Here is a 13,860-nt window from a genome sequence, read left to right as displayed (position 1 = left end):
CTCGAGGGTGACCTGTTTGCATCTGTTTGTCTCCCTCCCTCCTTGGCTCTCGTCCACCGTCTCCTCCCTCTACTCCGTACCTGCCTCTACCATCGTTACAGCTCACAAAGTACGGAGTATACTTCGTACTGTACTCCGTACTCCGTACGATTGACGAACCACTGACTCAACTCTAACCAGCCCGTTTAGTCGCTCCATCAACGGTATCGTGTCGATAATGGAGCCCGACGGCACGGAAGCGCCGGATGACCCACATCTGAACCGGGGACGGCACGATCGAGTGGAAATGAATCTCTTCTCGATCCTGACTGGATGCCATCTGGCGTTTCCTGATGTTGGGTCCTCGTGCCTGCTTGCATCGCATTAGCCTATATGGACGCACCCGACCGTTGCATCCATCTTGTTGAGGTCCGTCTTTCACCGGGTCCACCTCTTAGCTAACGGTCTGGCATGACAGGAACCCAGAGCTTGTTCTGACACGCGCGTGTCTACGCGGACGGTTCAGATGTCAGAAGTTGGTGCTATTCAGAGGGCGTGCCGCGTCTCGTTCAACGCTTGGCCCTGTCTTGTCCTCCTATCACTTGTAAAATGTGGACCGCTGGATGATCGCCGACGCTGTCGCCGCAACGAGGCTGGCTGAATGAACGCCTCTGCGCGCCATAAACTAAATAGCCCCGAGAAAAAGGCACGCTGGCCGCAAGCTAAAACCGGGCCCAGATCTCCCCCTTGACCCTCGAACTTGTTCAGCGATTTCCTCCGAGATCTGTTCATCTTGTTGTGCCGATTCTCGCCGTCCAGTTCGTTGGACCGCTCCCCAGGACATGACACCTGCTGTGTTGACCACTTTAGGTACCTGCCTTCGTCGGCAACGCTTTCAACAACTATAGCGGCTTGGTTGACGACGCTGAGTCCGTCAGCCGGCCGCTGCTGTTGGGCCGCCGGCACTATGACGGACCCAGCACGCGGCGAGGCGCAATCGCAGCAAAGGCCGAAGAAGACTGTCAGCGGCCAGTCGCGTTCCTGTCGCGTATGCCGCATCCGCAAAGTCAAGGTGAGTTGCCGCTTTGATCCCGAGTTTAGTTACTCGGAAAGTTTAGAGGGAGGAGGGAGAAAAATTCCCAGATTCTTAACCCTGTGTGTACGATGCATGCATGTGCATGTGCCATGTGGATCGAACTCAGATCATATGCATCTAGGCTATGACATCACCCTTCTATCTAAGTTATCGATATCGCGATCAGATCTCCACTGACCGTCTATCTCCAGTGTGATCGAGTGAAGCCGTGCCGTGCCTGCTGCGCCCATGGCCACCCCTCCAAATGCGTCTATGACATAGGGCCGGGCGATGAGGAGTTCCAACCCATCAGCCAGGCTGACGAGATCCGCAACCTGCGAAATGAGCTCAAGGAATTGCGCGCTAAGATCAGCCGCCAAGGTACGCCCCGGCTGATCCACGCCTCACTCGTCACAGCATAACCCCTGTGTTCTTTGTTCCTGGTCTTGTCCTTTTCAGGCTGTATTCGTAGGGATCTTGCTGACGCCAATGTGCTGACTCAGGAGACACCGCGCCTGGCACGCGGAGGCTGGCTGAGCTGGAGCGGCTCTTCGATGCCATCCGCTCAGCTCCAATCAATGTCGTTGATGACCTGATTGGGCAGATTCGCGCCAACCATCGTGGCCCTGCTAGACGCGGTCTACTTCGTTCAGGGAGCAGTGATGATGACGGTATGTTCCCTTTATTTTGTCAACAGTCGTGGCTTTGTTGCTGGTCATTCTTTGATTGATCTAACTGGCAACGTCTAGCATCCGATGGAGGCTCGACCAGCAGCTCGGGCTCGATGATCTCGCGCCGGCTGCCCCTGCGGCGCCCGCCGTATGGCTCATTCTCACCGTCCGGATCCGAGGATTCGGAGCAGGACGAGTACGACTTCAATACGGGCAAATCTCGATCGTCTACTTCACTGTGGGAGGACAGCAGCAGCACCACCACCAGCAGCAGTAGTAGTACCACTACCATCACCATCGATGACGACTTGTACCTCCCTCTGTCGCGCTTCGTGTCCAACAAGCCCGCCTTGGATGTGTTTGTTCAGCGCTTTGTCGATTCCTTCAGTCCCGAAGTCGATACCAGTTCCGGCCGGGCAGGCGCCTTGCGCGCGGCGGCCGGTATCCGCATGTTCTCGCCGATGATCACCAATGCCTTTGAGGCAGTCTCCCTGACGTTTTTCGGGCGCAGCGTCCAGGATCCACGCATCGAATCGGCCGGGTTGAGGCTGTATCCCCGCACGCTGCGTTCGCTGCAGGAGGCTCTCCTGGATCCGGAGCGAAGCCGCTCGGAGGCGACGCTGGTGACGGTGACGCTGCTACTGGCGTTTGAAAGCATTGAACGCACCTCGCAGAAGGCCGTCGCCGCGCATGCCATGGGGGCGATGCGCCTGATGCAGCATCGGGGGCCGGAGAGCCTCATGTACGGCGTCGAGCATCTCATTTTCACCGAGTTGCGGCCCTATTGGGTAGGCATTCTCCTGGCTCTTAGGGAAATAGTGGCATTAACATTGACAGGTCGGGGCAGCCCTGGTCGACCGCAAGCCCACTGTTTTCAACGAGCCGGCCTGGAAGACTGTACCGTGGTCGGCTGGCACGACGGAGAAAGATCTGCTGCATCATCTCCTGGATCTGGCGGTGGAAATCCCCGAGCTGCTGTGGAAACACGACCAGCTGGCGGCAGCGCAGCAATCGCAGATACTGGGGAGGGCCGAGGTCCGCGTCAAGCAGGCCGACTTGTGGAACGGTGTGGGCGATCTGACCGACCGGTTTCTCCAGTTCAAAAAGGATTGGATCGACTGCTATCCTGGGGGTGCTCCGCAGGAGACGGTCGAGCCGCAGGGCCCGGACGCGTTTCCAGTGTTTCGGTGCTACGACCTGCGGACGATGAAGGTGATCGTGCCGCCGACGCTCGTCTACCCAGACCTGCGGCTGCTACAGACGGTGTGCGTCTACGCAGCGTACCGACTCATCCTATCGACGATCGACACGCGGCCCGAGGGGGCAGTCACGATGGCAGAGAAGTACCAGCTGGCATGCGACATCGCACGGAGCCTGGAGTGCTATATCCGGCGCGCCCCGGGCAACATGATCAATCGGCTCGCGCTGCCCGTGCGAGTCGCCTGGGAGGCCTTCCCGCCGGGCGGCGTCGAGCGCGACTTCATGCGCCAGGTGTTTGCGCTGGTCGAGCAGCGCCATGCGCTGCGTTTATGGGGGAGTTCGATGCCGGAGCTGTCTCCGCGGGCTGGAGCTCCGTAGTCTTGCTCCTTGTATTCTATCTGCGGATTTGTCTGTATTTATTCTGTCTGGGCGACGATTCATGAATGACGACCGACGACCGCGACGATCACGATGGGCATTAGTATGGACTGGGACGGCACGCTGACTTTGATTCGATTTCTCCTTACGTTATTCACCATTGCCTTGATTCCTTTGGATTCATTCTCATGTCGATCGATCGATCGATCGATCTACTCTATACCATTCCGCGGATAAACTGGTGGCGTACCTCTGTTATTTCTTTCATTTCTTGTGTTTTAATGTACTGTATATATGCACCCACGTCCATACGTGCATAGGGCATTTCTACATTTTCATTCCCAGACTTGGCCAGGTTGGTCGGATCAGGCAGGTACTGCTGGGAGGGTGGGTGGCTGGATTGATTGAAATTCATATACCCCAAAATTTGTATCTGATCGTTGACTCGTCATGTCACATCTACGGATATCATGTCATTGATTGACTGATCAATGAATTGAGTCGGTTGCGTTACTATCCACCTCTTATTATCAATACGGAGTTGTTAGCTAAAAGCTATCAGCCCTCTTCTCTATCGGTACATCACAGTAATGTATGTATGTACATGAATTGTTTGTTCGCCTTATATGGTATATTATAACCACATCATCACTCAATTAAGTGCCTGCTATATTCATTGACCATGGAGGTACGGAGTACAGTACTGCAGATAAAAAAAGGTGTTTATGGAGCAGTTCCTGGACCCTAGGCTAGACGCCAGCCTGGCCAGGCAAATCTCACCTATCTAGAAGAGTAATAAATTGCAGGGGTGTTCTAAAGTAGTGTGTATGGAGTCAACCATTGAAGCTTGTTTTCCGACGGCCACGAACCAGATGCCTTGTTATTCCAGGGGAAGGTAACTAAATGTTAGTGAAAAGTTAATTGAAGAATTAAACACCAGTCTGGTGACGATAGCGGGGCTAGTGGTTTATTTGGTGGAGAGTGGAGAGGCATGGGAAAAGAGATCTAGAAGCCCATTCCGTAATTACTTCGTACTCCGTGTAGGCATTGCAATACATCTATCTGATCTGTACTGATGAATTGTTGTGTTATTGTCACGGACAAGCAATCGGATTGTCTGCTGACTTTTCAGTCTTGACAGGACATGCCATCCATAAAATTATGAGGGACGAAAAGATACAGATACAGACTTTTGTTTCTTGGACAGTACGCTGTATTATTAATATTAATCCACAGATCCATCCCCCTGATTCCGTATTTACTCCGTAGACGCACACTAGTTAGCGGAAAACAAGATCGCACCTCCATAATAAATATCCCATTCCCACGCGATCCCGCCATCTCCATGCTTGATGATTATGACTTGACAGGTAAAATCTTAAAATTGACTCGGATGTGACAGCTGAAAAAGTTTGGTAGCTATGGAGTAGTCTACCTGAATTACTGTTACTAGTTAGTTAGCCTGAGTGGCTAGCATCTAGAATCTGAATTGATCCATCTTCCGCCGATCTGGGGCGCCCTCTGCTTAGCTTTTAAAATGCTTTGATTCGCTCGCTCTTTTCCTGATCTTGGATATTATTATTCTGACAACTGCCAGAGCGGTTGCTTGTCACTGGTCACTCTCGACGCAGGTATCTACCTGCAGACGATCATTCTTATACCGTATATCCGCCTGGTTAACTATTTGTTTCGACGCCATGGCACTCTCGTTCTCCCTCTTCACGCTCCTCACCCTCCTAACCTCGTTATCGTCCGCCTACGTCTATCTCGACCCCAGCAACGACTTCTCCTGCCGCAGCACCAGCCATCCCAACCCCGTCATCACCCTGCACGGCCTAGGCGCCACCTACTACGAGGACATCAACTACCTAGGCGACTGGCTGCGCAGCCAGGGCTTCTGCGTGTTTCGCCTGACCTACGGCGCCTACGAGGGCATGCCGCTGCTGGGCGGCCTGATACCCATCAACGAGTCCGCCGTCGAGATCGCGTCTTTCATTCGTGACGTCCATGCGCAGACAAACAGCAGCAAAATCGACCTCGTTGGCCACTCCGAGGGCGCCTTCCAGTCGCTCTACGTGCCGAAGTTCGAGGGCGTGGCGCCCCTTATCGACCGGATCGTTGCCATCGCGCCGCCGACGCACGGCACGTCGTTCGCCGGGCTCGTCAGCCTCGCGTATGCCCTGGGCGGCAATGCCACGCGGGAGGTCGTCAGCAAGGTCCTGAACGATTTCGGCTGCCACGCCTGCGACGACCTGGCCGATGGCGGATGGGCGATTTCGAAGCTGAACGACGGGCAGCCGATCGCGCAGCCGGGCAACAACTTGACGATCCTCATCTCAAAGGACGACGAGCTCGTCACGCCGACGACGACGTCCATCGTCGACGAGCCCGGCGTGGTCAACCAGTATGTCCAGAGCGTGTGTCCGCTTGATCCTGTGGGGCATATTGGCGAGGCGTACGATCTCAACGTGTGGAATCTGGTCCTGAATGCGTTGGATGATACGCCTGATCGGGAGTTTGCTTGCGTGCTGGGGTCGCCGGGGAGGTGATTGCATTAATTGAATTTCGTTGCAATCAAATTCGTTGTATGTAATATAAAGTCGGCTAGATTATGTACATAGAAGGTATATATAAATATATAATCAGCATTAGAGCATATACGACTGACATGATCTACATATGTATGGCCTTAGCTACACAAACAAGCCTGGACAGGAAGCTAGGACGAAGTAGCGGCTTCATTATAGATGACATCGTAGCTACACAGAAGATACAGATGACACAGATAATATATATGTGACAACTCTGTAGATGGCTCAAGTTCTACTACAGCAGCATATCTGATTAATATCGATCACTTAAGAATCTGTAGTGTATATGCATTTATTTCTACCCTTCTAAAAACTAAGTCTTTCTTTGATATAAGATAAGTCTTATTAAAAAAGTATCATCTAGAGTTTACGATTAGACAGAGAACTAGCAAACGAACATGCAGAGAAAATGGCTAGTCCTAAGAAGCTTCTGAGTATTATGTGGACTGTGATACAGTTGTCTATCTATCTGGTTTACAGCATTGGCAACCCCTTGACATGAGCAATCGAGCCATTCTTGAATTTCAGGTACAGGCCAGGCCAACCCAATTAAACTGATCAACGACAGACAATAGAAACACCTGGAACTTTTTTTTTTCGACACTGACGGCGACAAGGATGACTCACCGCGAATTGGTACTGATGTTGCTGATGTGCTGATTATGGTGACGCAGAGGATGGCTTCGAGGGGTTCTCTGAGGGCAGGCAGAATCGTATTATAAGCCGCATGTTCTGCTGGAGATATCACCGCTTTACATATCGTGCAATTCATATTGAGGTTCTCCCATCAGCTGCTGGTACGTGTTTGGTCTGCAATAACAATAAGAGTTCTTAATTGGGTGCAGAGTAATCAGGATCAGTTTCGACATCAATATCTCTTGCAACATTTGGTGAAATGGCCAGATGTACAATGCGTCTCTGCAATGGGAGTTCATGGCCCACCCTGTCAAAATCATGTCAGAGAGAACCTCAGAAAGACATGATCAAAGAAAGAAAGAGATGAAAGACAGGGAGGGATGAGTGCCGGACAAAGATAGTCTCTTTGAACACCAACACATCAATTCTGGGGGGCACTTAAACTCATTTTTCTATCTTCGAGGAACTTCCGACTTATATGGTTCTGATCTCCCAGCGGCAACTGATATCTCGACGACGGGATATGCACAGTGACGGGTTGGTCGTATCCCTACGGCTGCTCAGGCTCGAGGTTCAATTTTCTGATCGCAATCAGTCAGTCGATAGTTGTGATCTACAGATCTAGGTGTCCTCCGCAAAAGCAACGATTGAATTTGTTGAACCAACATACTCATCATAAGTGGCTGCTGCATCGGCATTGCGACGTTCACTTTGCCCGGCTTGCGTAACCCATGCACTGTTCCGTGGGTCCTTGAAGTCTTTGTGTGAAACTTTATCTACTTTTAACTCATAACCAGTCCAGTTTCGGTAAGATTCCTTCTCTTGTGGATCTAACTGCGGAAGCAACTCTGCGACAAGTAAATCCAACCTTTTTTTCGATTCGGTGGGCTCGTGTACCTCAGGAGAACAATACCAGTCCACGGGGACTAGATCTCGAAGCGCAGTGTATAGCTCTAAGCGAAAAATATTTTCAGAGGGCCCATGTTTAATGAGAACTTTCGGCATCATGATTTGGGCGGGGCGGATATATCTCAGGGCCAAGCACAGCAGGTCGATGGGGTCCTTGAAGTCTTCCCTCTTGATGCGAATGCTCCTCCGCCTTCGCAAAGCAACATAAGATTGACATATATCTTGTCAATTTCGTGACCGAGCATCAGACCCCTGAAAGGACTGGCGTCATACCGCAGGACTCAGGATACCAGATTACTGTCGTCAATGTTCTTTACAATGGTAATTATGGTCACTTCACAATTTAAGTGTGGTGAGCGGATCGAGAAGGTCGACGCGGTTTCTGATTGCTAGGGTTGAGTCGTATGTCTCTTCAGGGAGTATCGTCAGTGTTTTTATGTTACCATGTCTCGCTGTCGTTTCCGTGGTTTTCCCTCTCTCCTTTTATTCAAGCTACCTAATTGTATTTGAGTCATGTTATTGCGTGTATCTTGCATGATTAATGGACTCTGAAGCAACGGTGCAGGATGTCTTTATGTTGCCATATCCAATTTGTGTATTGTGGCTGTTGTTGCGGTGCTTTTCTCTCCTTTTTTAATTTTATTTGAATCACGTTATTTCATGTCTCTTGCATGATTAATAGGCTTCTCTGGAGCAACGGTGGATGAGTTACAGATCTATTATTATTACTTTCAAAAGTGAATCACGTTATACCGTTCTCATTCTGTACTTATTTACATGGCAGGAATGACAGGACATTTATTCCACCAGCATCCTGAGAGAATTACAGAGTATCGCAATATTATTAAAATAACACCACTCAATCCTGTTTAACACACCCTTGGTGCCTGCGGCGGCAGAATCTAGACAGAACTCAACAACTCTTCCAGCTCCTGGTCTTCAAAATACAATCTCAGCATGAACCCATACCCCTGATTGTAGCTCTCTTGAATATACGATCAGCCAGGTGGGTAGAGCCAGCCTGTAGAGGCCCACAGTAGTAAGTTGCATACCACACAGGACGCTCGACTTCAGGATGCTCGGTTACGGTATCATACCCTTGCTACATGTATCTGGAAGAGTACTGCACTGCATCAGCCTCGTGCGTGAAAATTTGATGGTCGAGACTCGAAATCGTTTTTGCGCGAAGGTGCATATACACAACGGTCTAAATGTACAGCTAGGAGACAGAAAGTTTCCGCCACGGCTGGCCACACCAACGATGATAAAAATCACCCTCTTTTTCTTTATATATATATATTATTCGTACACGCCCATTTCTTGTAGTAGAACAATAAAATCATAGTATTTTATAGAGAATTGGAAGTGCTAGTACATATAAAAATTAAAGTCAAAAATAATAAGGCTAATACTAAGTATACTACCCCTCCACGGAGATGATTGTCTGGCACCTTGATTTCATACTCCTAGTTAAATTCTCCAGAAAATTATCGCCCACAGTCTGCCATGCCTCTTCAATCGCTTGTAATAAGGCTCTTTTGACCTTTTTTTTTCAATTCCATGGCATTTTTTCAAGCTCCAGATAGTGTTTATGGATCTATTCTTTGATCCAAGCCCAGCAGTGTTCAATCGGGTTCAGATCTGGGCTATATGGAGGCCAATCCATCACTATAATCCCATTATCTTCAAGCCATTTCTGTACAATCTTTGCAGTATGGATTCAGGAATTATCCTGCATAAAAACCAGCCCTGGTTCCCCTAGTAAAAGGAGGTTATCTTCAAGTATTCGAAGGTAAGAATCTGATAATACCCCCAACAAGGAGACTCGGCATCATATGGCACCATATTGATGTTAGCGTGCTCATTTCCCCAGAATACTGTCTATATTATAATACCATATCCTTGCCTTTTGTATAGGTCTGGATTTATCACAATCCCACTTCTATTATAGGATACAAAAGACCAATTCGTGTCACTTCCCTGAGCCATGTTCAAGTATACATTTATCACTCTAGATTATGGCCTTCTATTGATCCTCTACCGAATCTTTATGGGCTTTGGCCTATTCTAAATGCTTCTTTGCATGTTCCTCTATCAAATGAGGTCGTTTTCTTTCTTTTCTTTTCTTTTCTTTTTTTTGGTAATCTAGTTGGTAATATTGTGGTGTTTGAGGACTTGGTAATAGGTCTTTGAAATAGAGTAAATTAATTTCTTTTCTAGTTTATGGTATGTAATCTTGGGATTTTGGCACAATAATTTGTAGAATAAGATGCTATCCTTTTATAGAAAGGAGGCAAGTCTTCTAGATCATTCAATTGATTTGGCTTCGTGAATCCTTATGAATAGTATCGCGTATGGTCTCGGGGGGTTTTGAGATTGGCTGCAATTTATATGGATTTCTGATCTGCATGGGCCTTCCCAACAATAACTGACTGGAGATATGGGCTCAGCTCCTTATGAACAATAATTGAAGAAATTGGGGTCAAAGGAAGCCGTTGAGGCATCTTATAGAGATATAAAGTTGGAAGACGAATATTTTGAAAACGCTTCGCGGGCGCGTTTTCGGGTGGGGTGGTGGAAACTTACAGCTTAGAACTATAGATAGGCGCTGACCGCTACACCAAAAAACTGTCTGGAGAAACGGTCTGGCAGTCTATGTGGTGTGTGCACCGAACTATGATCTTAACCTCAATGCTAAATTGTAACAAAGGCAAAAGCTCCAGCCCGTGAAATTGAAGATTTCTGCTTCGATCCCAGAAGACAACCCAACCGGCTTCCTAGTTAAGCGACAGGAGCGTCAGGCGGAATATTGCTGTGCCCATCGTGACGAGGGATGCTAGAGCAGACCAGAGTTGTTCCCTTTACTGTCCGTCGTCATTGCGCTCCATCTTTTTGATACTCGAGCTACCTGGACAACTCCAGTGTAACAGCGCTCAGTCCCCAGTACCGGTCGAAGCTCGAAAGACAAGACTGCTTGTGAAGCGGGCTTTGGATGGCCCAGTCGGTACAATAATACCAACATTCAGGAGGTGACGTTCCATGTCAGATGGCTTGTCCAGATTCATCTCCCATGGCCTATCCTTATGTACCAATAATTTCCGTACCAGGCTGCGTACATCTTCCCGCTCCTCTAGCTCCGCGCTGATCTTGAGTCGAAATCCATTCATATGATTCGTATACTTTGCTTCAAGCATTATATCCCAGTCATCAACGGTTGGACGTTCATCACGGACCAACCTCAAAAGCACCATGAGAGAGGCTGCATGTCCGTTTGCCTCCAGATGAATCAGGGGCCGCAGGCCATGGTCAATCCGCCCAATCCGTCTTTCATACGTATTGAGAATCTCGGTCACTTCCTCGGACGTAAATTGGGGCCATTGGCAAAAGGTAGGCTTATTGTACGGCGGTCGAAGGGGTTTCTGAGCCCGAGCGGTCACAGCAGTCATAGGCCGAAGCGAATCTCGCCAGTTCCAATTTTTCAATTCAAAAGTACCAGCACCAACGACCGGTATAGAGTAGTTCCAGACGAACCTAAAGAAGTCCTCAACTCCCTTCTGCATGTCCGCATCCTCGCAGCACATTACTTCTTGCATTTCGTCAATTAGGAGACAAAGCCGTTCGGATCTTTCCTCACGACCGGCCACTGGAGTGTGTTGACTGTATAAACGGCGTTTCAGTTCCCCCTCGTCCATCCTCTCCTCGAAAATCATGTAAGAAAGAAATTGGAAGAAAGCTGAACGGTTGACCTCCAGTCCTTCGCCTTCTGCCCAACCGTCTAGAGCGTCTAGGGAGATGTATCTGCATGCAATCGGGGGACATATTGACTCAGGGTCTGTATTTTGCTCCTCTACCATTGTCATGATTTTATACAACATGTTTGTTTTGGCACTGTGAAAAGGTCCGTGGATCATCCGGGACCTCCTATGGCAGATATCACTGAATATATCCATGACTATCTGGCACTTGTGGAGTGGATACATAAGGTAAGCCACGTCAGGCCACAGAGGTCCAGAAACAGTAATTTCTGGCGGGACGCTTTTTTTTTTTTGGATCGGGTAAAGTCAACAGCCCTCGGCGGTGAAATCACTTTCTGTTCGGGCGGGGAAGCCACATCTTTTCCTGTGAAACACATTGTTAGTAATGAAACAATTATATTGAGTTGCAGGGAACAGAGGAGAGCTGGTACAGTTACGCACTGGGGATGATGACAATATGGATGTAGAAATTTTTGGCGTTCTTCAGAAGCTGATTGAGTTGAGTCCTACCCCATCGTGGGTACAAATCATTTGTTATTCGACGATAAGCATCGAATAGCGCTGCCGTCATAACAGAGTCATCATTGGTGTCGGGGATCGGGGTAAGGTAAAGCTTGAGGCCCCATTTCGATAGTCCAGCGCTCTCCGCGATCAGATATCTAAGTTCGAATGGTTCGAGGGTTTTTGTATCTCGATCGGGAAACACTCGTACAGATCGCCACCTAGTGGCACGCAGCGCAGAGTGATTGGGAAACGGAGGGGTTCAGCATCGAGGTCCATGTTGTGGAACGGACACCGGCTTGATAGGAACGAAATGAAAGGATAAGTGTCAGAAACTTAGGTCGCAGCTCGAGCTCACCAACATATTTATGTATTTTGAAGATCATTGATGCTTCGGGAGGTTGGCATCGAGGTGTTGTAGGCATCTCTGGCGACATGTGAAGTGGAAGGTGACAGAGGAAGCTCTACAGTGACGTCATAGACTACTAACTAACCAAATTCTGCAAGTTACTCGTATTATTGGTGGTTGTTATACAAGATTCTACACGAAGTATGTAGATCACATGGACGCCAACAATTCAAATTCGCTTCAAATTTCGACCTGACTGCTTAAAATTGCCAATTGTTCCATTTGTGAGGTTGATTGCATCCCGGTGACATTGCAAGATCTCACTCAGCTCTATATTCTTCTGCCTTTAATAGAAGTGGTATGTCCCTCGTCCTCCTCACCTCCATTTCTTGTGCCATCATGGCATAGATTACATAATGATTGATGCTTCATCCAAATTGTTTCAACCCCATATGAATAGGCTTGGCCTTGTTGATTTGAATTAATGCATCTCGAATTCTCTGAATCTGTCCTACTATTATTCTGTATTATTATATTTCCAAATGTCTGCTCAACACCTTTATTGGCGGATCCAATAATCCCTGCATTATAATAGAATGGTCATCTGTTAGTATGGCTCCAAATGTTTGTCTAGTAAGCAATAGCATCTGAAGGGATCTCTGACTCTCAGTTGGCACATTTTGTTAAGATTACGTACTCTTTCCTGGGCTATGAACCATTCGTTTAGTTAGTAGGTATTATTAGATATTGTGAAGGGCCAAAGCCTTGCTGTCTAGAAACTAGGAGCTCATAAAAAGGATTCGCTGGGGAAGGAAGAAATGAAGGAAGAGAGAGAAAGGCACGCGAGCTGTATCAACAGGAGTCATGTGATGAACAACAAATGGACCAATCAGAAAACGAGAGCGAAGCTGAGTCAGCAATATGGGCTTAGCCCGTAACAGTCATACCCGTAATTCTATTTACTGGAAAAGGTCGGGAATGATCAGTGAGAAGGCTACACCAAAATTGGTTTATCCCTGTAGATAATGTATGTACATACCATACATATAGTCTATATGCAAGATAATAGCAACAAATTAATTAATATTATTGTAAAGGTGGTAAACCCAATTCGCCACTTAAAAGGAAGATCTCGAAAAAAAAAAAGAAGGGGAAAGGTAATACTCCAATAAAGGTGCAGGAGGTAAAGTTTAGGGTGAAGACAGGGTACAGGAGCAACAGGATAACCTGTTAAACCAATCAACAACAGATAGTAGAAACAATAAAATGAATTTTTTAAAAAAAGAAAAAAAAAAGGAGAAACATACAACAGCTGGGATTCGCTGGTGGTCACCCACCCAACTACTAACCAGCCGGCGTGTGGCTTAAGTACGGCTGAGCGGACGGGAAGCCCTGTTTTCCACACCCTATGGTCGTATGTACCAGATACCTCTGGTCAAGGAGTTATGTAGGGAGAGGTACAGAGAATTCTTTGACTAGAAAGATAATTCTCTATCTGTGACTCAGTTGCATCGNATAACACCAGGATGATCTGGATGCATGAGATAGAAAGCGGGGATTTGACTTGATTGAAGATTCTATAATGTTGGGATGTTGTGTTTTTGTTTTCGTTTGCTTTTTTTTTAATATAGAATGCAGATGGGTTATTCTACAGGGTCGTTGATCAAATATATATAAGGTTGGACTGCAATCTTGCGCAGACAACGAGAATCTCCTACCGGGAGACTCTACAAGACTCTCCACCCCATGTCCACTTGAGTATAGTCTTCCTAACTTTTATCTAGCCTACAAAATACAAAAATACACGATAGTCCTC

General features: G+C 47.9%; 5 protein-coding genes across 5 annotated transcripts; 2 read left to right on the top strand and 3 right to left on the bottom strand.

Moving 5' to 3' along the window:
* Positions 1-946: 946 nt before the first annotated feature.
* VTN77DRAFT_1607 (uncharacterized protein) lies at positions 947-3,303 on the top strand (the record flags this gene model as incomplete). The annotated part of the gene is made up of 5 exons (XM_069417357.1): positions 947-1,051; positions 1,267-1,435; positions 1,558-1,725; positions 1,804-2,513; positions 2,563-3,303. 5 exons carry the CDS (start codon positions 947-949, stop codon positions 3,301-3,303), a joined length of 1,893 nt encoding a protein of 630 aa, XP_069272886.1.
* Positions 3,304-5,000: 1,697 nt separating this feature from the next.
* VTN77DRAFT_1606 (uncharacterized protein) lies at positions 5,001-5,852 on the top strand (the record flags this gene model as incomplete). The annotated part of the gene is made up of 1 exon (XM_069417356.1): positions 5,001-5,852. One exon carries the CDS (start codon positions 5,001-5,003, stop codon positions 5,850-5,852), a length of 852 nt encoding a protein of 283 aa, XP_069272885.1.
* A 1,228-nt stretch (positions 5,853-7,080) lies between these two features.
* VTN77DRAFT_1605 (uncharacterized protein) lies at positions 7,081-7,538 on the bottom strand (the record flags this gene model as incomplete). The annotated part of the gene is made up of 2 exons (XM_069417355.1): positions 7,081-7,111; positions 7,201-7,538. The coding sequence occupies 2 exons, from the start codon at positions 7,536-7,538 to the stop codon at positions 7,081-7,083; spliced, it is 369 nt and encodes a 122-aa protein (XP_069272884.1).
* A 2,834-nt stretch (positions 7,539-10,372) lies between these two features.
* VTN77DRAFT_1604 (uncharacterized protein) lies at positions 10,373-11,350 on the bottom strand (the record flags this gene model as incomplete). The annotated part of the gene is made up of 1 exon (XM_069417354.1): positions 10,373-11,350. One exon carries the CDS (start codon positions 11,348-11,350, stop codon positions 10,373-10,375), a length of 978 nt encoding a protein of 325 aa, XP_069272883.1.
* Positions 11,351-11,391: 41 nt separating this feature from the next.
* Positions 11,392-11,765, bottom strand: VTN77DRAFT_1603 (uncharacterized protein; the record flags this gene model as incomplete). Its single annotated transcript, XM_069417353.1, has 2 exons — positions 11,392-11,558; positions 11,636-11,765. The coding sequence occupies 2 exons, from the start codon at positions 11,763-11,765 to the stop codon at positions 11,392-11,394; spliced, it is 297 nt and encodes a 98-aa protein (XP_069272882.1).
* Positions 11,766-13,860: the final 2,095 nt, after the last annotated feature.

Source organism: Rasamsonia byssochlamydoides (assembly GCF_041956645.1).
Source record: "Rasamsonia byssochlamydoides strain NRRL 3658 unplaced genomic scaffold VTN77scaffold_130, whole genome shotgun sequence".
NCBI classification, from domain to species: Eukaryota; Fungi; Ascomycota; class Eurotiomycetes; order Eurotiales; family Trichocomaceae; genus Rasamsonia; species Rasamsonia byssochlamydoides.
This window is presented reverse-complemented; position numbering and strand designations above follow the sequence as displayed.